Here is a 21,858-nt window from a genome sequence, read left to right on the forward strand (position 1 = left end):
CAATATACGATTCGACCAAAACCATTGCAAACGTTATTTGGCTGAATGTCTGCTATCAAACATTTTGTCTTATAGTAAAAGTAATAATGATAATAGGACATGCCCTTCGGGCTCCCCAAATGCAACATTCTTTATCTGAAACTTGGCAAGATATTGACCATCTCTTGTAAGGTCAGGTCTATACGTACTTTGGGATGCAGGTTAGAGACAAACTCGACACATGAAGATCTTTGTATTGATCTTCAGTAACCCATGCTTGTCGTAAGTAGCGACTAACGGGATCGGGTGGTCAGGCTCGCTAACTTGCTTGACACATGTCATCGTATCCCATTTGCGTAGATCGATGCTCATGCTGTTTATCACTGGATTGTCTGGTTCAGACTCGATTATTTACACACCGCCGCCATACAGCTGGGATATTGCTGAGTGGGACGTAAAACTAAACTCACTCACTTGTTTCCTCTCTAGCGTCATGGCCCTGTAACATGTTACACACCTTGGACATCATCACACGAACACGTACACATTATAGGGTACATAAAACAGTATTTTAAAGAGAAAGCATAAAAATATAATTGATTGTATTGTTTATTGCAGTTAGAAACATGACAATAGTCAAATAGTGATTAAATACAAAAGCATGTACAGTAGAATACTTTTATAACGAACACGGATATAACGAACTGACGGCTATAGGTAACCGTTTTAAAAGTCCCGGATAAACCTTATATTATCATATAAAAAAGTGAATAGCGAACTACGGATATAACGAAATAATTTCAGTGGCCCCTTGGAGTTCGTTTTGAAGGTATTTTACTGTAATACTGTAACATAAATGTTCAACAGATATTCGAAAATGTCACAGAACGTCCACACTGAACCGACATTGATGCATAATGATACTGAGCAGATGTAATGAAAAAAAACCTGCGATGAGCAGCTGTTGATGAGCAGCTGTTTAGTTGTCCAAGACTCCACAGCTCGCTGTTTTGAATGGTTTCCCTTAGCTGTACGAGGATCCACACGCAGTGGAATGAACTCCAAGAATCCACATTTATCATCCCTTCTCTTCATAACCAGCAGATAGTCATTATATCAGTTTAGCATTCATTAACGTGACTCCAAAATACCATATTGTATATTTTTTATCAATTTTATCAAATCATGCAAATATTTTATCAATTTAAGAAATCTGACGTCATACTGCATTCGAGTCGTGGTACTTTTGTGATATTTTACAAACTACAAACATTAAAAGAAACATCATTTAGAAATATCACATTACACATATCTAAGACACGTTGGTTATCTGATTTCAAATAATTTCAATAATATAGTAATTATCATAGTTATATGTAGGTGCATCAAACCTAAACACTCCTATAACAGGGGCGGTAGCCTAATGGCTGAAGCGTTCGCTCGTCATGCCGAAGGCCATTGCTAACCACCGGGTAAAACTAAACCCACTCACTGCACTCTAATTACAAGACAGTAATTAAATAAGACGTAGATGTCAGCAAGGTGAAAACGTCAAATGTCAAATACATACCAAATGAATAGTAAATTGTAAAATGTAGTTTAACAAACGACCCACTTCTCATAAACATATTTACAAACAGCGGTCAATTGTGGAAATATCAAATATTGGACTAATTAAAGTGCTTATAACGGACAATGCATCCGTGGAAATATTAACATGTATAATTAATAACAAATACAGATTGAAGTTATAAATACTGTTCTCTGCTGCCTCATTGTAAATGACAAAAAACCAAAGTTCACATGAGTATAAATTCAGAACTATTACACAAAAAGCACACGTTTAAGTTTATGGACGTTAATATGAAAAGCATGAAATAAACTCAAAAATAATCATCCGGATCGAAAAAGGACTTCCTTCTAAAACCATATCGTTCTGATAACAACATATATAATTACGATATTCAAGAAAATGTAAAAAGAAATTTTCACATCGATTTTCTTCCAAACTGACTCTAAATATACCAGTAACGATTATGAAGCACGTACACTTTATAATTAACTAGGGGAATATATTTCCGCTTTACCAAAACATTTAAAATACAAACGTGTACGTATAGGTACCTATATATTAGCAAAAACGGTTATTTCATACTTTAAGTGGTATAAAACAGTGCAGGTAGGCAACAACTCGACGTTTCATAATCCCACTTTATAAGTAACAAGGATGGATCTATTTCCGGTTAAACACAACATTTAAAGCACTTACGTAGAGGTACCTATACATTACAAAGAGAGGATATTTCATTTCTAGGTGGTATAAAACAGTGAAAGTAACAGTTCGAGGTTCTGGAATACTAATGTTATTAATGTTTCTGATATTTTATTTCTGGTGACCAATGATGACTACTCAGTATGGTAAAAGGTCATTAAAGTGAGCTGGAAATAGGTTGTTTAAATGTTGTTGTTTTGTCTCATACTTTTTATTATTAGTTTCACGTCTTGGTAACAACGTTGTTCAGCTAATTCCAAATAATAACTAGTTCGAGATGCGAATAGGAAGAACAGTAACTATTCTAGCTACTACCAGCTGAATTGTCTAAGTCCAAGTTTTAAGTACAGTTTAGCCAGACCTCAGATTTGTATAGAGAGCAATATATAGTTTAAGTACAGTTGATCTATCAACCACATGCCTTTAGGTTTAGATTTCCGTAGAAAATATCATTTAAGTTGAGAAATCGCTTATGCACTTAATATTATAACACCTTTATATATCTAAAAATGTATTTACATCACGGTGTTTACGAGTATAGGAATGGCGAATAGGTGCATTATTATATACATAATAAGGATTTGCGATATTGTTTTTGTTACGTAATACAGTGTATGTAGATTTATCATGATTAACTGTTACAACACAACTGTACGCCCAGTAAGATAGCACATACTTAAAGTATTCATACGCTTTCTGAACAGACAATACATCAATGGAAGTGACCACGGGGAATACGCGAGTTTATTGTGTATAAAAAGAATGAAAAGGGACTTAATACTGAACCTTGGGGTACCCATGTCGGGGATCTCTGAAGATGGGAGGCGACAATTTACAAACACATTTCGGTTTCGTCTAGAAATTAAAATGTTAATTATTTGTTGGTGGGATTACTGGATGGGTGTCTTTCGTTATACATTGTAAATTTTCAGTGAAGTGCAAAGGCGGATCACTGTAGAGATTTGTGGAAGACACAATAGCAATAGCTCCCTAAAGTATCTGGTAGTGGCTTGAACAATCTTATATTAATGTTGTCATGACCAATGGATATATAATATATGCCAAAAAAGACATTATGAGATCACATATTTCTTGCAATACTATGGTGAGTATGGAACGATTCGCTTTTCACACTGAGGTGAAGGGTGAGTGAGGTGAGGTGAGGAGAGGTGAAATTGGGTTTTACCTTGTGCTTGAGAATATTTCGCTCATATGACGACGTGCATGCGTGTGTATGTGTATGTGCGGCTGCTTGTACTAGCCCAGATTTAAGCTGTTTTTTAATAGTGCTTGCCCACTGAGATACCATGCCGCAGTGAAGCATGAATACCCCACTCAGACACATTATACTGACTCAGAGCCGACCAGTCCTTGTTGTACCCATTAATGCCGAGCGCCAGACAGGGACCAACAAGTACCATATTTTAACGTCTTTTGGTATGACGCGGTCGGGGATCGAACCCGCGACCTTCCGCTTTCCTGGCGGACGCTCTAACCACTACACTAAGGAGGCGGTGAAGGGTGAGTAGTAGCTTCAACGTCTCGTATCGAAACACAAAAATCATTAAGAACTTCAGCTAAAGGCTGATAGGTAAAACAGAGCGGCTACGTTTTGAGGAACCTCTGTATTTTCTAATGTTTCTCAGATATGTCTAGTAATTAACAGCATTAAGAAACATTTGGATCAGGATTTAAATGGGTATCGTCAGCGATAATTCACAGAAGGAAGCAGGACGTAAAGTTAAGACATTAATACAAAATTATGATGTTTACCAACATATGAAAAGTAATATTGGGTTGAATCGACCATGATGTTTATACCGAGATTTCAAAGAGCGTCATAGTCTGTTGCTGAGATGTTAAGAACGTTCAAGGCCCCAGTAAATCTTGCAAAACGTTGTTGTTGTTGTTTTTGAGTGGACACGTAGGGGACATTTCAAAATTTGATGCATCTGTGTCAAAATGATGTCAGATGCAATTTCCTAATCATTGAAGTACAGCTGTAATATTGCTGGGTGAGGTGTAACTAACATTGACAAACAAACCAACAAACACATGCTCATAATATAGTCGGAATTGTGCAATCGACTTCTTATGGAGTTGGAAAGGATTCTTTTCGCTTTTATTTACTGAATATATAACTGAGTATTTTCAACTTGTGTCAAAGAATATGTTGTTTCTGAAGGAATACATTTATTTTAGAATAAACTGATCATTGCTCAGTGTGTGGCTATGTCAGACATGATGATGGGAGAATATTTAAACCAGGTATGAGCAATGAAGTGAAGGTACTTGTTGTTCAAAATAGCATAACTGTTCATTTTCGCGTCGGAGACAATAACTGTTTCATAATGGGAGAATTTTAAACCAGGTATGAGCAATGAAGTAAAGGTACTTGTTATTCCAAATAACATCATCGTTCATTTTCGCTTTGGAGAATATGGCTAATTAATGATGGGAGAGTTTTTAACCAGGTATCAGCAAAGAAGTGAAGAGTGAGTGAGTGAGTTTAGATTTACGCCGCACTTAACAATATTCCAGGTATATGGCGACGGTCTGTAAATAATCGAGTCTGGACCAGACAATCCAGTGATTAACAGCATGAGCATCGATCTGCGCAATTGGGAACCGATGACATGTGTCAACCAAGTCCACCCGATCCCGTTAGTCGCCTCTTACGACAAGCATGGGTTACTGAAGATCAATTTTCTAACCCGGGCCTTCACGGGTTGAAGTGAAGAGTGAGGCTAAGAGTGTTCAGTGAACCATGTTAGTGTGTAAGTACAATAAATATTGCAAGGTATTCTGCATTGACTGGATGTTGTGTCAATAGTTGTTCTTCGTAATAAGAGTAAACAAAACGTAAATGTATTCGTGCAAACTGGCTGTGTGCAGATGAAGCCTGCCTGTGATCGCAAACAAAATATGTACAGATGTTAAGATATATACAGTTTTCCTACTGTAGGATTGTCACTGGCGTTTCGTACCAGGAATACAATCACCTATATACCACTGCAATTACAGCGTACAAGCTCTTTGTGCTTCATTAAGAAGAGGAATAAAAGGTATGGATTTGTTGAATTCATTCAACACAAATGATCACTTTTACAGCTCTTGGCTGTCATCAACGACTATTTTTAAAATGTGCAACATGTTCCGAAGGCAAAGTTGTGGCATCATCCACCTCACACTTGACCAAAGCAATAGGGCCCCTAAATAGGTCACGGAATTTCGCGAGACCTTAGTACTTACGGTGACAAACGAGGTTTCATACAAATGGTCTCATAGTTGTCAATTGACAGTAAGGAGCCGATAATACTTGCAGGGATAAAACACTTTTGATCTAACCATCCTCCAGTTAGCCAACTATTACGACTGTCAACAGCTGTGACAGCCAAGCATGGTTGTACACTTGGTCCGGTCTAGTCAAGTCATATTGGGCGGTCGCGCAATTTTGAAACAGAACTGCTGCTTGAATATACGCTTGTCACCGGAAATTTGGTAACGGAAGTAAGCTGGATCCCGTCTCTCATATAGGACGTTTGCGCGCGCAAAGGGAGCCGGGGACCAACTTAGTACTGGACTTAAAGGCCCTATATGATCCAGATAAAGGATAACCTCCAGCCCTTTCTTTTCTTTTCCTATATATCTTCGACTGTAGAGTATGTTTTGTGAAATATCTATGCTACCGGGTGATAGATGGGTATCAATGGTTCCTCCTCCGATTCAAAGAAGATGAGGATGGAAAGAAACAGTAACCATTTGAGGGGAGGCAAATGGAAAATTGAATTCACATTACACAGTGGCTATTGTGTATGGAAACATACACACTTTTAAGTATTTATGTAATTTTACGTAGACAAAGAAGTGAAATAATTTTAAGCCTCCATATCCAAGTTTGTAGAATCGAGTCGACTTGCGGTAAGTGATATGAGACTATACTTACAGAATGACTATTTTGTATGGAAATTTGTGTTTTGATAAATATATATAATTCAAATATTTATCATCAGTGCAACAGATGAGATACGTTTAAAACATGCATGGCTATTTTGTATAGAAATAGACACACTAAACGCCGAAAGAAACGTTACCCTCCTTCCTTAATGACGGAGGCACCTATCTTCAGCTGGCGTTGTGATGCGTGGACGTCCACTTCTTGGTCTGTCTACGGTGACCCCAGTCTGTCTGAAGCCCTGAATAATTTTATAACCGTGACACGGTGGCATCCGAGGGCGTGGGCAACAGCATTGTATGTCGACCCCATCTCCGCCATACCAATGACTCTTTCTCTCTCATCAGCTGTTAATCGTTGCATAGTTCTCGTACTTGTGTATCCTATCATGTATTCTAGGCTCTCTGCATACCCTATAGAATCATTCTACATGAGAAATGGATGCAAATACTGCTTGAATATTGCTGCGTTGTTGCGATTGATATTGCTATGTGTAAACAGAAAATGGAAAAATGTTACTTTGCAAACAAAAATGTTAACAAAGATACTTTTAGATGTTCCTAAACATTTTAGATGTTCATTAAACAATACCAAAGACACGTTATACTTGTTTTCACTAATGCAAATCAGCTAGAATATGTTTTAAAAGACTGAAATCATAGGAATGATTATTATTTTACACACTCTACAACAGTTGTTTCTTGTTTTAATAGTTGAAAAATGGTGACTATAATGGTTTATCAATGTCCCAAAGCTCAATTCTATTTCAACCTTTCTTTTGGACATCAAAATCACTGTTATAGGTTTATTTGGGCATGGACGAATATAGGACAATTTATCTCTTCTGGAAAAGATGCATTTCACCTAAATATGAATGCATTTGAGAATTTCTTTTCGTGATTTACATACAGCTGTGTTGTTCAGCTTTCTTGAAAACTAATACCTTCTAACATATCTTTGATAGTTTTTCAGTAATTCATAAAGGTTGGAGGGTAACGTTTCTTTTGGCGTTTAGTGTATTTCATGGTATTTTAATATTACGATTTTAATAATTAGAACAAAAAGGTATTTATAAAGTATGATATTTATCATTAGAACACAAGCCAAATAAGTTTAAAGCGTCAATGAATTATGGTACCCTATTACAAAATTGCTGTTTTGTATGGAAATATGGTATTTATAATATTACGATATTGATCAAAAGAACACAACAAGTGAAATAGGTTTGAAGCATACAAGAATTATGGTACTTAATACCAAATGGCTAATTTGTATAGAAATATATGTTGTCGGTTCATACATATATTTATCATTAGATGTGTGTTTTGTGTTTGTTTGTTTTTGTTGTTTAGCGCCGCACTATCATTAGAGGAAGAAGTGAAATTGACCTAAAGCATCCATAGTCGTGTTGGTGGAGTTGATGTAGTTACGACTTGAGGTCAGTGACAGAGGAGCTGCTGACTCTTGGGCGTGGTTTGAAGCAGTTGGCCATGAGGAGGTAGAATAACTCCAAGACCTCACAGATAGACAGCACGGATATACCCATCCACAGACCTAGCTGACCGCCGAAGTCACTAAGGAGGCTCGCAAACTGAAACATTCAGAGATGAAACATTTTGTATATGTCCGTAAAAGGACTCTCAAACTGAAACATTCCGATATGAAACATTTTGTGTATGTCAGTGAAGGGCTCTCAAACTGAAACATTCAGAGATTATGGAGTTGGTTTTGTCGCTGTTATTTACTGAATATATAACTGAGTATTTTCAACTGAAGGAACACATTTTATTAAGCTGATCATTGCTCAGTGTGTGGCTATGTCAGATATAATGATGGGAGAATATTTAAACCAGGTATGAGCAATGAAGTGAAGGTACTTGTTGCTTCACTGTTAATTTTCAAACTGAAACGATCAGATATACTTTATTTGCATATGTCAATGAGGAGACTCTCAAACTGAATCACTCAGAGATGGAACATTTTCTATTTGCCACATGAGGAGACTCTCACACTGAAACATTCGGAGGTGAAACAGTTTCTATTTGCCACACGGCATTCAACATAACTAGAAGAAGTATGATTGCATACATGTACAGTGTATGTAAGCAATAGTCAATGGGGTAACTTATGTCTTTGGAGCATGTACAGTAAAGAACTTTTACAATAACACTTCTACCGAACAACCGGATATGATTAACTGATGTTCTTTGTCAGGGCCACTTGCTGTGTTTTTAGACGAAATGTGTGTTACGAATTACGGTTCTAACGAACTAAAATTTGTCGACTCTTTGAGTTCGTTATAGCCGTAGTTTACTGTATTTTGTAGAAAAATGAGTACACGACAAAAGTGTAATATCACGGTGGGTGACACCTGAAATGGGCTTCACACATTGTACCTATGGTGGGAATCGAACCTGGGTCTTCAGCGTGACAGGGGTGGTTTGGTAGCCTAGTGGTTAAAGCGTTCGCTCGTCACGCCGAAGACCCGGGGTCGAGTCCGACATGTGGAGGACATTTCCAAATTTGATTCATCAGTGACAAACATGATGTCCGATACAATTCCCTATTTAGGAGATAAACCTACTATGTGGGAAAATCAGAGGTATATAACGTGGGAAAATTATAATAACTCTAAATGTCATTTAAAACCGGACGCGTAGCGTGAAGTTTTAAATGAAAAATTTAGAGCTATTATAATTTCGTTATATACCTCTGATTTTCCAACACAGTAGGTTTATCTCCATTCTACCATGACAATTTTATGAACAATTTCAGTTGGAACTCTTTCGTTGGTTACGAGTCAATACGTGAAGCGGCCTCGCATTCCAATCTGAAGTGGCATCGCCCGAAACGGGGTGATTGGTGACAAATCGTCAATAACTAACAAACTCCAGATTCAGTAATAACAAATAACGTTTTATTTATTCAATGCATTAATCACCAATCATTAACTGATAAGTTGGAAAACTGCAAATTTGGAAAGATGCGACAGGAGAGCGTCTGACAGTTTGCGCAAGGTTAACCTGATTGTATGACTGAGATAGTCTTTGATATCTAATTACTGGTACTGGTACAAAATTTAAGAGTAGAGGCGCTTTTGCTGTAATGAGAAGTCCGTGTTGTACCGAATTTAGATACTGTTGAATTTTGCGCCCTGTCAACTTGACGATTTCACGCACCTCTACGTCTGCGTGCGACAGAAGGGTCACTGTGGTGACTCTTACACACTCATGTGTGTACTTTGTGCTCAAATTCGATTCTACGGATATTATTTTCTATATTTTGGAAAGTGTTTTGTGACCTAGCGGCTTCAAAGTGTAGTAGATTCAAATTGAATCAGATTCGCTGGCATGTTCGCGAGGCTGTTGACAAAGAGCAAGATTTGTGGTGATATGTTTATGTTGCTATTTCCACGATTAATGTGGGCATTTCTGCCGTTTTCTGCCGAGTGGGAAAGTTTTTCTTTGGTAGGCCTGAATATAGTCACAACTGTACAATCGACTCTGCTTTTGTCAGAGATGTCTTATGAATGTGGAAAGGGTTCTGGCCCCAACCGTGATATTGCTGGAATATTACTAATAGGGGCTGAAATGACCAAACTCACTCACTCACTTCAGCGTGACGAATGAACGCTTTGATCAATAGGCTATCCAAGTGGCCGAAACGAGGAATGGTACTGTTGTGACCCAAAAGGCTTCCGAATTTTGATACTCAGCGGAGGCAATATTCATAATAACACGTCTTAGTAGGCTTGTTTAAACTTACCTCATAGGCGGGTTCCTCTTCGATTGTTTGCAGGGACAGCTCTGAGAAGTACACGTTTATGGACAGAAGGTTGTCTCTGCAGTGAGAACACATCACAACATGACTTTACTCTTTTGATAGATTGACACTATCCATCTAGTCCACGAGAACATATCTATGTGGCAGCAATTTATAAACAATTGAGTCTGGACCAGACAATCTGGGGGTTGACGTCATGAGTATCTATCTACGCGGATACGATGGCATGTGTCAACCAAGTCAGCGAGTCTGACCACCAGATTCCGTTAGTCGCCTCTTACGACAAGCATGGGTTGCTGAAGACCAATTCTAACCCGGATCTTCGCGGGTCAAATTTAATTGTTATTGCCCAGTTTTTGAATTATACATTACATTGTTATAGCCCGAATGTTTAATCTTACTTAATATTTATTGCTTTTCAGTGTGTCTTTGTGCATACATTTGTGTATCAGAGAGCCTGGCCTCCAGATCCCGTTAGTCACCACTAACGACAAACATTGGTTGCTGGAGACCAATTGTAACCCGGATCCTTACGGGTAATTCGGGTAGCGTCAAACACCGCTTTGTCGAAGTTGAAGTGACCTTCGCAAATACATCGATTTATCCCAGGTTCGACACAACCTGGTGTGTGGTCTGTTCATATACTCATGCCAATAATGGTTGTCACCCCCTTCAAAAATTTTTATTGGCGAGGGGGTGTGGGTGGGGGAGGGGGTTACAACCATTATCGGCATGAGTATATAACTAAAATGTCACAAATCAGTCACGGAGTGTTTTTGGATGGGTGACCATGTTTGGCAGCTTGACTTCTCACAGTTTCTAGGACTTCAGGCCTGCCCCACAACGAAGCATATGCAATACATGTGGTCTCACCTCAGGCAAAGGAGTTTATTCAAAATTGCTTCTGCTCTCCCAGCAGAAAAATGGGTACCCGGTGGGATTAGTCATGTGTCCATTAACCTTCTAGCGCCTCACAGGCAGTTTGGGTTATCCGGGGTAATAATAATCAGATTGTGCTTTCAGCTTGTTAGCGCTATGAGCATTCAATTAGTGAATGTAGTTCAGCGCATTATAACTGCACTCATTATTAACCTGATTAGATAAGGAATATGCGGAGACCAAGCTTCATCTTGAGGACAACCGTATGTTCGACCCACAGAAGTTCGATAGAACGGTGTTTGACTGTTTGTAAAGTATGTAAACATACATAAATATTATCTACATGTTAAGAGAAGGAAATTCTTTTTCCGCACCGTAGGCAATTACTGGGAGATGATTCTGTTGATGTTCCCACTAAGCATATCTCGGATAGAATTCCCATAGTTGATAATGTTAGGCATTGTGACGGTCGGCCAAGCATGATTACAAAATTGGGTATCACTTCGGAAATGTTACTCAAGGGACGTTACTCTTAACTGACTGGTTGTCCTAGAGGGCACTGTGTTAAGTGCGACTCTTATCCATGACACAAGCACAAGCTCATTCTCTTCCCACAGAGGTTACTTGTCATATCTTCCTACGAACCTCTGTTCTAATACGGCCATATTTCCCGGTTCTCGTAAAATCCCCCTAGCGGCAAAAGATCGCAACACGAATTATCTCCCTTCTTTCTATCCAATCAGAACACGTGTTACATCGACTTAGATTCAACTTGACTAACACAAGCAAATGTGGGGCCACAAATATCCCCCATCTGCCGGGGACTTGTGTAGATGTTACACACAAGACGTTTAATGGCTAGCTTGTCCGTTGTCAACGAGGGCGATGGAGACACCACTGATCCGCCATAACATGACTGAGTTCTGTCTAGAAGAAACGTTTGCGCATCGCGCAGGGGAAGAGGTTTAGTTTTCTCAAAGCATACGGAAATTACCGAGGCCTTGCGAATGATCACTTTTGAAACAACGTCGCTGATTGCACAACTAAATCTAATTGCCTCCAATCACGAGTCTTGAACGCTCACACCATGAAATGGCCGTATTAGAACAGAGGTTACGTAGGAAGATATGACAGGAGTAACCTCTGTGGGAAGAGAATGGCACAAGCTCGGCAATGCTGTTTTCCTTGGAATTTTGGTGAGTGGTTAATTAATATAGATTCATTATTTTCAACTCTAATAAAATAAAAGTCCCCAAGACAAATCAGCATGACATCGTTGATAATGTTGGGCAGTGTAACGGTCGGCCAAGCATGGTTACAACGTCGGTTATCACTTCGGAAATGTTACTCAAGGGACGTTACTCTAAACTTACTGGTTCCCCTAGAGGGCACTGTGTTTAGTGCGACTCGGCAATACTGTTTCCACGGATCTACGGTATGTGGTCAATTAATGTATTTCATCATATTCAACTCTATTTCAAAACGGTCCCCAAAGAAAATCAGTGACAGCTATTTCAGAAATACCAACATGAATTATTATTTTATTGTCACTGAAAACTCCTCGTTCACATATGTCTATTACTAAGTGTGCGAGTGAATTTAGTTTTACGCCGCACTCAGCATTATTCAAGCTATATGGCGGTGGTCTGTAAATAATCGAGTCTGGACCAGGCAATCCAGTGATCAACAGCATGAACATCGATCTACGCAAATGGGATACGATGACATGTAGTCAGCGAGCCTGACCACCCGATCCCATTAGTCGCCTCTTACGACAAGCTTGGGCTACTGAAGATCAATTCTAGCTCGGATCTTCACGGGTCCTATTAGTAAGTCCGGCAGTAATCGCAATGGTGTCTATCGAATTGTAAGTATCATGTAGTTCGCCGCGATTGGTAGGACAAGTTCTGTTGTTTGTTTGCTTGCTTGCTTGTTTTTAACGGCACACTCAGCAATATTCCAGCTGCATGACAATCCAGTGATCAACATCATGAACATCGATCTACGCAATTGGGATACGATAACATGTGTCAGCGAGCCTGACCACCTGATCCCGTTAATCGCCTCTTACAACAAACATGGGTTGCTGCAGACCAATTCTAACCCGGATTTTCACGGGCCGGGAAGACAAGTAAGTCTTGTGCATACTGGGTATTTGGGTCTTTGTATTTCCAGTCTATAGAACCTTAATCGGTTAATATTCTTTGGATTTCTCCAATACATAAACGTCTGGGTTTTGATGCTGTGGTTTCCTGATGATAGAATTGTCCAGATTTTGATTTTATTGATACCCCCAACATTTATATAGTGCACCCTGGTTAGAATGCCACCCTGGATATAATGACATGTTTTTGCCAGAAGAGATTTCCTGCCTATATAATACCCTTGTTATAATGCCAAAGGGGATATAATGCCATATTTTCTCCAGGACAAACGGTGGCATTATAACCAGGGTATATTCTATTATGTAATTTTAACGGCGTATGAGAACAAGCTGTTATTTGATCCGACTGTAACAGACCATGTTGCGACATACCTGCTGTTCTCATCGTTGAATACGTCAGTTTTGAAATTTTCTGCCCATTTCCTGACCTTGAACTTGATTGCAGGGTCATAGTGGTTTGCCGGCCATCTTGTCATTGACACTTGTTTTTGGAAGTCATACACTCTACGAACAAAAGAAAAGACCTCTCTATTCCAGTTCATAATACAACCAGTGCCCACATATTCTTCGTCACCGAGCAAAGTAAAATATATTGAACAAAATAGTTTTGAAGATTACATGTGTTTACAAAATGGTCGATTTCTTCGAATAAAAATCGAGACCATTTCTGGTATTATCAACTCAGGAGTGCAATTACTAATTTGTAATCGATATTTCCTCACGAAGGTTAAATAGTTTCATGTGTCTACAAGAAATGATATGATGTTATTATGGTGTTTTATGGGAGTGAGTGAATGAGTGAAGTCTAAGCCAAATTTAGCAATATTCCAGCAATATCACGGCGGGGAATACCAGAAATGGGCTTTACACATTGTACCCATGTGGGAAGTGGGACCCGGGTCTTTAGCGTGACGAACGAACGCGTTTACCCCACCGCCACGTTTTATATGTATATGTTATATATCGTCTTATATTTATGTGTTATTGCCTTGGCCATCAGATGAAGGTCTACTATAGAAGGGCTCTAAGGTGTCAAATGTAATAAAAACCCAAACAAACAAAAACACACATTATGCAAATTCATACTACGGGTGATATTTCAATTGTATCGGGGTGTGTCAGCTTAAATGTGGTAAGCCGGGAGTAATGCAGTTCGTAGACTGTTTTGTAGACACCCGCAAACGAGTATCTGGCATTTCAAAGGGAGATAACTCTACATAACAATCGGCGCCCCGGACGACGGGATACCAGTGCGGCCGCCACGCTATGAGTATGATTGTAAGACAGCTCAGTGCTAATTGTGCAGAACGAAATTTAAGACTTATTGCAAACGTCAAAAGATAAATAATAATTATTGGTATTATGCAGCTGTAACTGTAAAACATACCTGCATGTACTCCGGCAGGCAACATCACATTTAATCTTGCCGGATTGCTTCTCCTTAATGATGTCCTTTATACACGGGATGTCTACAATACACAGGTTTACATGATACAACAGATGTCCACAATACACGGGTTTAAATGTTTACATGATACAACAGATGTCCACAATACACGGGTTTAAATGTCACATGTCCAATACACTAGTTAAAGGTGAAGGCTATACTGGTTAACTGTCTTGTAGTAAAACGTACAGCTCGCATGGCGCATACGACATACGTTGTCAGTTTATGGTTGGACCGTCCGGATCAGCGCACCTAGCGCCCATTACCGGGTCCCCTTTCACGAAGAAATCTCAGCCCTACGACGTCTATGTTAAAGTATGGTGTGCCCTATTTCAGGGGCCAGAAGCGGTGGGTGCTGGGAGCAATGATCACATAACTTCAGTTTTTTACAAGGGGCCCTGGAGAATACGTCCACTGCAGGATAACTTTATGTTTAGACTCACTTTTGGATCCGCACATTTCCAGATCGGGGTCATCTTCTTGTTGTTGCTGCCGTGTGCAGCCGCAGCTGTCCTCTATGAGAGTCGCAAGGCAGTTCCGTTCACACTCCTCATCACAGAAATCATGGCATTATTTAACAAAAAACACATACATGTCGACATGTGTCCTTTTAATAGGACAGGCATTACTTCAGGATTCCCTCCCCCCAAAAGCTGACACACCATGATATATCTGGCATAATGTTAAGGAGGTAAAGACGGTGTTTTACCCAGCTGTTTAACTCACTGTTTAGCTCTCCTATTTTTCCATAAGGTTAAAAAGGTTTAAACCTTTTTTGGAATAACATTATTGTGATCGAAATACAGTGTAGTAGTGATTTATATATTTTCACATATTTTAATTGATTATTACATTGTCTTTTCATTTCCGTGTTTGAGATGTAAGAGGTGATAACACTGCTTTCCTGGAACCCTGTAATTGGAAATGTCACGTCCATTCACTCGCAGTATCATTCAATGGCTGTATTCACACACTCCAAGTGCGACAATGCGACTTGTCCCATTTTTGCATTGTCGCTGTTTAGTCAAATTTGACAAGTTGTACTTCTTTTTATAACGCGACAGTATCTCTGCTAAGATCCCATACTAAACGAGCCCTTACCAGAACACTTTCGTACTTCCCAGAATCGTCGCACGTGCCATACGGATGGGGCTGTCTTTTGTACACGACCTGTTGCAGAAAGCAGAGTAATTGATTGAGTGAGTTTAGTTTTACGCCGCGTTTAGCAATATTCCAGCAATACCACGGCGGGGGACAGCAGAAGGCAGAAGCACACCTGCACCGTATGTTGCATACCAACTGATGTTGATTAGTATTGGTACCAGTTGGTGGAATTCGACAAGGGACACCCGTGAAGAGGTGACTAACGGGATAGGGTGGTCAGGTTCACTGACCTGGTTGACACATGTCATCGCAACCCAGTTGCATAGATCAATGCCCATGATGTTGATCACTGGATTGTCTGATCCACGCTTGATTATTTACAGACCGCCGCCATATAGCTTGAATATTGCTGCGTGCGACTTTAAACAAATAAACACCCAAAACTACCAACCAACCAGTTCGACAAGGAGGGCCTTTAGATCCACATCTATTCAAATATAGAATACTATGGTGTTACCAACGAGCATAAGTACAAAGACAAGTCAAGAAGCATAACTGACACAAACCAGGAGTCGACCATAAACTCATATGATTCTGGTATAACCAGTCCGCCCGGAGAGCGGAAGGTCGCGGGTTCGATCCCCGACCGCGTCATACCAAAATACGTTAAAATATGGTACTTGTTGGTCCCTGCCTGGCGCTCGGCATTAATGGGTACAACAAGGACTGGTCGGCTCGGAGTCAGCATAATGTGTCAGAGTAGGGTATTCCTGCTTAACTGCGGCATGGTATCTCAGTGGGCTGGCACTATAAAACCAGCTTCAGTCTGGGCTAGTACAAGCAGCCGCACATACACATACACACGCATGCACATCGTCATTTGAGCAAAATATTCTCAAGCACGACGTTAAACCCAATTTCACCTCACCTCACCTGGTATAACCAAGGACCAAAACTCCCTGCCTAAATGCATTAATGTGTAAATATGGCATCGGGTATTTATATGCTGTACTGGTGTTAATCAGTATTTCTAAATGCTGAGATGTAGTTTTTTTCTTATATGATGCATTGATAGATGTTGCCCACACTGGCAGTGTTTCGACATTGCTTAAAGCGCCAAGAGAACCGTACTCACTCATCCACTCGAAATTTCGCTATACTTATACAATATTCGACATAACGAAATTATGCTGTTTATGAAGTACATTAAGCCTTTGTACACATGTAATATAGACATGAAAATTTAAAGAGCTGACACGTATATACATACAGGTTTTACTCCAATCTGTGTCTCAAAGCCAGTGGAGAGAGACTGCCCGAGTTCGAGCATGTAAGGCCTGGATCCAAACTCATGGATCTGGAGACGGACCCCGGCGGAGGTGGTAATGAAAGGAAGATACTCGTTCTGATCCACGTTCAGGATAAGTTTCAGACCTGGTAATAATCAGTTTTGTTGTTCACGGGCAGTCAAACGTAGGAAAAACATGGAAACATATTTACATATACATAAAGCGTCCATCACAACTCTTAACGTACCTTACCTTTCGCGAGGTACCTTACCTTACCTCTCGTGAGGTACCTTACCTTAACTCTCGTGAGGTACCCTACCTTAACTCTCGTGAGGTACCTTACCTTAACTCTCATGTTCATTTCGTCATTTGTGATTTGCAAATAAACCCACATTAACTTAGTAACATTATATCCCCACATCTAAAGCGCTTCCAGGTATTCAACACTCAAAATATAATCTGTTTAACACAATAGTACTTAACCAGATATTCCTTTCCTCAAAACCTGTACCAAAAAATATCTGATCTTTTGATTATTAAAATGTAACAGCGTCGTTTTCATTTTAATTGTATATAAACCACATAATTCGTCTACTGCCATTTCAACCCATAATAATGCCAAATGGTAACATTTACAATCCAGGGATTAGTTTGATGATAATAATAATAATAATAAGGCCTGTTGTATAGCGCAACAATCCACACAATTAAGTATGTTCAAGGCGCTTAAGAGAAGGCAGGGAGGCAGATGGTATATTGAGTAATTTTGATATCAGACCAGATTAGACAGTGTATTGCTTGAATAGGTCGGTTTCCAGGAGTGATTTGAAGGAGCTCTGTCTCTACAGAGATTGGAAGATTGTACCAGCAGAAGGCAGCAGAACTGGCAAATGTCTTTGAGCCAAATGTTTTCAGCTTCAATGTAGGAACTTGGGGCTAGTGCTGATGGGCTGAGCGGAGACGTCTTGGTGGTTCACACCGATGTATCAACTCTGACAGATATTCTGGAGCTGTGTTAACACATTGATACGTTAGTGAGATGAGTTTGAATTATCTTTTCTCCTTTATTCGAAGCCAGTGCAGAGAGTTCAGCACTGGTGAGATATGCTCTGACTTTATCTTCTTCGCTATCACACGAGCTGCCGAGTTCTGAACCTTCTGTAGTCTCCTCAGGTTTTCGTTAGCGTACTGGAGACTATTATCAATCTCGAGACAACAAGCGATCTCATCCAAGTTGCAGCAGATTTGAATGACATCAGATGTCGGATGCAGTTTACGTTCCTGATGTGACAGAAACATTTCTTATTGATTTCGTTGATGCTTTTGTCCATGGATAGAGTATGGTCGAGGTAGATGCCGAGATTTTCACATTCTAAGCATAACTGATGCTTGCCTTACCGACATATATGTGCTGAAGAGTGATTTGATTCACTCTTGCCTTTAGGCCAAATAGTAAGGCTTCGGTCTTTTCCTCGTTTACCGGGACGGTGGGGTAGCAAAGTAGTTAAAGCGTTCGCTCGTCACGACGAGGACTCGGGTTCGATTCCCCACATGGGTTCAATGTGTGAAGCCCATTTCTGGTGTCCCCCGCCGTGATATTGCTGGGATATTGTTAAAAGCGGCGTAAAACCAAACTCACTCAGTCCTCGTTTACCATCAACATGTTCTTTGCCATCCAGGATTTTGCCGAATTGATGCAGCACTCCACCTCCGACATTGAGTCAGCTTGACTCTTTATGTTTATGTAAAGCGGTGCATCATCTGCATAGAAATGATGAGCTACATCGTTCACTGCAATTTGTTCTCCCTGAGGTTGGTTGTATAGCGTGAACAGCAGTGGTCCAAGAACTGAGCCTTGTGGTACTCCGCAGGTCAGGACTACTTCATCTGATGATGACGAGTGGATCAGTACTCTCTGCTCTCTATTCGTCAGGTAAGATGAAAACCACTGAAGAGCAGTGACCTCCGAGTCCCTACTGACTGCGGAGACGTGTTACCAGGATGTAGTGATCAATTGTATCAAACGGAGCACCAATAAGGCGACATCTCCGTTGTCAACGTACGTCCGTAGGTCGTTCACCACCCTATTCGTGCTGTGTGAGGTTCTGTACGCGGATTGAACTTTTCTTGTACGCCATGCTATTGAATATGCTCCATCCAGTATATTGGAGACAAATGGTAGGTTTGACAACGGCCGGTAATTCTTCAGGATGTTAGGGCCGAGTGTAGGTTTCTTTAGGAGGGGGAAGAACAACGACAGTTTTGAAATTCTCATGAGCTATACCATGTTCAAGGCTGCTGTTTACAATTTTGACAATTATAGGAAGAAATTATTCCTTGAATTTCATCAACAAAAGTGCAGGACATCGGTCTTATCTGGCTTTGAGGAAGCAAGTATATCGGGGATCTCCTTCTCGGTGAATGGTTTTATAAATATAAAAGATGTGTCGGGATATTTTCTCCTGTCAAAAACTCCTTTATCTGCACAAGATCTTTCGCCGCTCAACGGCTCTCCAGGGCCCCGTTCCTCAAAGCGATCGTAGCGCTACGACTGTCGTAAGTCCATGTTAAAGTATGGGAGATACGATCGTCTTAGGGTTACAATCGCTTTGAGGAACGAGGCCCAGGAGTACAATGAAAACTAAGCGTTGTAGTATCTATGTCGTCATCACGTGTATAATATTACAGTTAGTGACAATAGCGGGAGACGTAAACATAGCCATAGGTGAAAGAAAGCTTACACGTGTGACGTCATCATGTTTTTGACGTCATAGTAACAATAGCAGTAGACGAACATGAAACTTCGTACATTTTATAGTACATCATTCATCTTTTTTCCTTAACTTTACTTAGTAAACAGAAACTGTTATACAGTATATCATAATGTGTTGATGACATACAATTTAAAGTTCTGTACCTACTGGTATTCTTTCTGTAAATATGGTATATTCATCTAGCTAAATACTGTAACCTTTACAAATAAATAATACATGAAATTCATCTTCGATGAAAAATGTGTTTGATATTCACTCACGATATATATAGAGAATCTCACCCAAGTGTCTTCTGATATCAATTATATCAACACGAGTTGATAAAGTTACAAATATCCGAGGCTTGCCGAGGATATTTTTACTTTATCAACGAGTGTTGATATATTTGATATCAGAAGACACGAGGGTGAGATTCTATTTATCATTCAAAATCACTCTTCATTAATTTTCAATGAAAAATGTACATCTCTGAACATGATACTGCCATTAGACTTGCAGTGCAGCGATGTCATAGCATTGTGACGTCATCAAGTACATGACGTCATCACATTGTCAGGGCATTGTACAAAATCTACTGTCAAAACGATATCTCCTAGGAGATATCGTTTGATCTCACACAAGCGATATCTCCTGTGGAACACAGTTTTGGATGATAAACTGAGTTATGGACCTACCGTAAAGCGGCCCCGCGTTAAAGATGAAGTTGCCTTGAGTCTGGTTTTCAGACTTACTGGGGAAGGTGTAGCATAAGCCGTAGTCCTGATCAAAGGTCACTGTAAAGTTGCTGAAGCCAGAACAGAGACGGATGGAAACATTAAGTATGATTTCATCTTCTTGCTAAATAGCATGATAAAATATTTTGATTGAATGAATGAAATCTTCAAAACGAAATTTCGTCTATCTATATCAATTTCAGGGAAGCGGTCGGATTTCCATTGACAATATATAGCTAGGTTCCTCACCCGTTGTCGCAATCAACTCCTCCGAATGTGCAGGAAATGACGAAGCTCTCAAACTTCTGGGAAATCTCTTCAAGACCATCAAATGAGAAGCTCTGCATTTCCAACTGGAACTCCAGAATGGACTCATCCAGGGGATCATCAGCTGTACAAATACACACGCAGTCAGACTGGCGAAGAAAGCGGGAAACTAAGAGGATACAAATGCAGGCAGAGTCGGGTAGCTCTTGTGGGACAAACTAACAAGGAGATCGAGAAACTCAGGAGGACAAAGAGGCACTTAAAGTCATGGTGACTAGAGTGTTAAAAAATGTTGTGGTTCCGATTACACCTCTTTAAAATTTGGGGCAGGCTGGTAGGATTTATTCTGTTTCACATTTTTTTAGAAGTAAAGTTCAAACTAAAACACATTTATCAATGTATAATTGTTTATTCAATCAAGCTTGTCGACTTTCTCTGTCAGAATGACCGATGACCGATGTCCGCCGGGAAAAAACAATGGTATCTGAAAGCTTTTTCCATTTCATAATTTTTTAAAAATAGGGTCGGCACCAGAATTCAAGGGTTGATCGGGTAATCCGAACCACAACATGTTTTTGTAGTCAACACTGACAAAGATCCCAGGAAACTCAAGAGGTCACAAAGGCAGTTAAAGTTGGGGTAACTACTCTTTGACTCACTGACAATAAGATCGGGAACTCAAGAGGACACAAAGGCAGCTAATAGTCCAGTTTGAATTAAAGGAAAAAAAAATCACTGAACCTCAAACAATTTTAGTACAGAAATGGTTTTGTGTTTAAATCATTCAAAATGGTCATATGAACATAATATAAAAAGTCCTCCCTTCAATGTTGATGCAAAGTGACTTTTTTGGGGTGAAAATCATGAATTTGGATGATTTTTAATTTATTGTTATTTTTTTTAAAATGATAAAAGAAAAATGTATCAAACCTTCAGAAACATATTTCTTAGGTGTAAAAAATAATAAACACTAAAAAATATTTTTGAAATTATTAAAGTCATGGGTTTTGAACTTGAGTTTTGGATAATCAGTACAAGGCAAAAGGGGAAAATGAGAGTTATCCCCCTTTGTTGACACTGCAATGATGTTGCAAAATGGAAGAAACATGTTGTCTCTGCTGTGAACAGTTATTGAATGAAGATTCAGTTACCTTGACTGAAAAAGGATGTCAAGGTTTACGTAAAGCATCAATTGAAAGAGGTGATGAGCATTTTATTTTTACTTCCGGCCA

General features: G+C 39.6%; 1 protein-coding gene and 1 long non-coding RNA gene across 3 annotated transcripts in view; both read right to left on the reverse strand.

Annotated features, from left to right (window-relative positions):
- Positions 1-570: 570 nt before the first annotated feature.
- LOC124286483 lies at positions 571-3,396 on the reverse strand. Its single transcript, XR_006901045.1, has 2 exons — positions 1,224-3,396; positions 571-1,192 (listed from the first exon to the last, which is right to left on the reverse strand). It is a non-coding gene; the product is annotated as an uncharacterized LOC124286483 (long non-coding RNA).
- Positions 3,397-7,160: 3,764 nt separating this feature from the next.
- The window catches only part of LOC124286478 (amiloride-sensitive sodium channel subunit gamma-like), a 34,360-nt gene continuing 19,662 nt past the window's right edge, over positions 7,161-21,858 (reverse strand). For both annotated transcript variants that reach the window (XM_046722857.1, XM_046722858.1), the window contains 9 exons: positions 20,609-20,750; positions 20,321-20,430; positions 16,854-17,017; positions 15,581-15,649; positions 14,923-15,028; positions 14,420-14,501; positions 13,405-13,536; positions 9,972-10,047; positions 7,161-7,797 (listed from right to left, as the gene is read on the reverse strand). In XM_046722857.1, the coding sequence (XP_046578813.1) occupies positions 7,633-7,797; positions 9,972-10,047; positions 13,405-13,536; positions 14,420-14,501; positions 14,923-15,028; positions 15,581-15,649; positions 16,854-17,017; positions 20,321-20,430; positions 20,609-20,750 (1,046 nt within the window). In that variant the 3' untranslated portion in view covers positions 7,161-7,632. The remainder of the gene's footprint in view (positions 7,798-9,971; positions 10,048-13,404; positions 13,537-14,419; positions 14,502-14,922; positions 15,029-15,580; positions 15,650-16,853; positions 17,018-20,320; positions 20,431-20,608; positions 20,751-21,858) is intronic.

The sequence above is a fragment of the Haliotis rubra genome, unplaced genomic scaffold (genome assembly GCF_003918875.1).
Source record: "Haliotis rubra isolate DU_JTF1 unplaced genomic scaffold, ASM391887v1 Scf384, whole genome shotgun sequence".
NCBI classification, from domain to species: Eukaryota; Metazoa; Mollusca; class Gastropoda; order Lepetellida; family Haliotidae; genus Haliotis; species Haliotis rubra.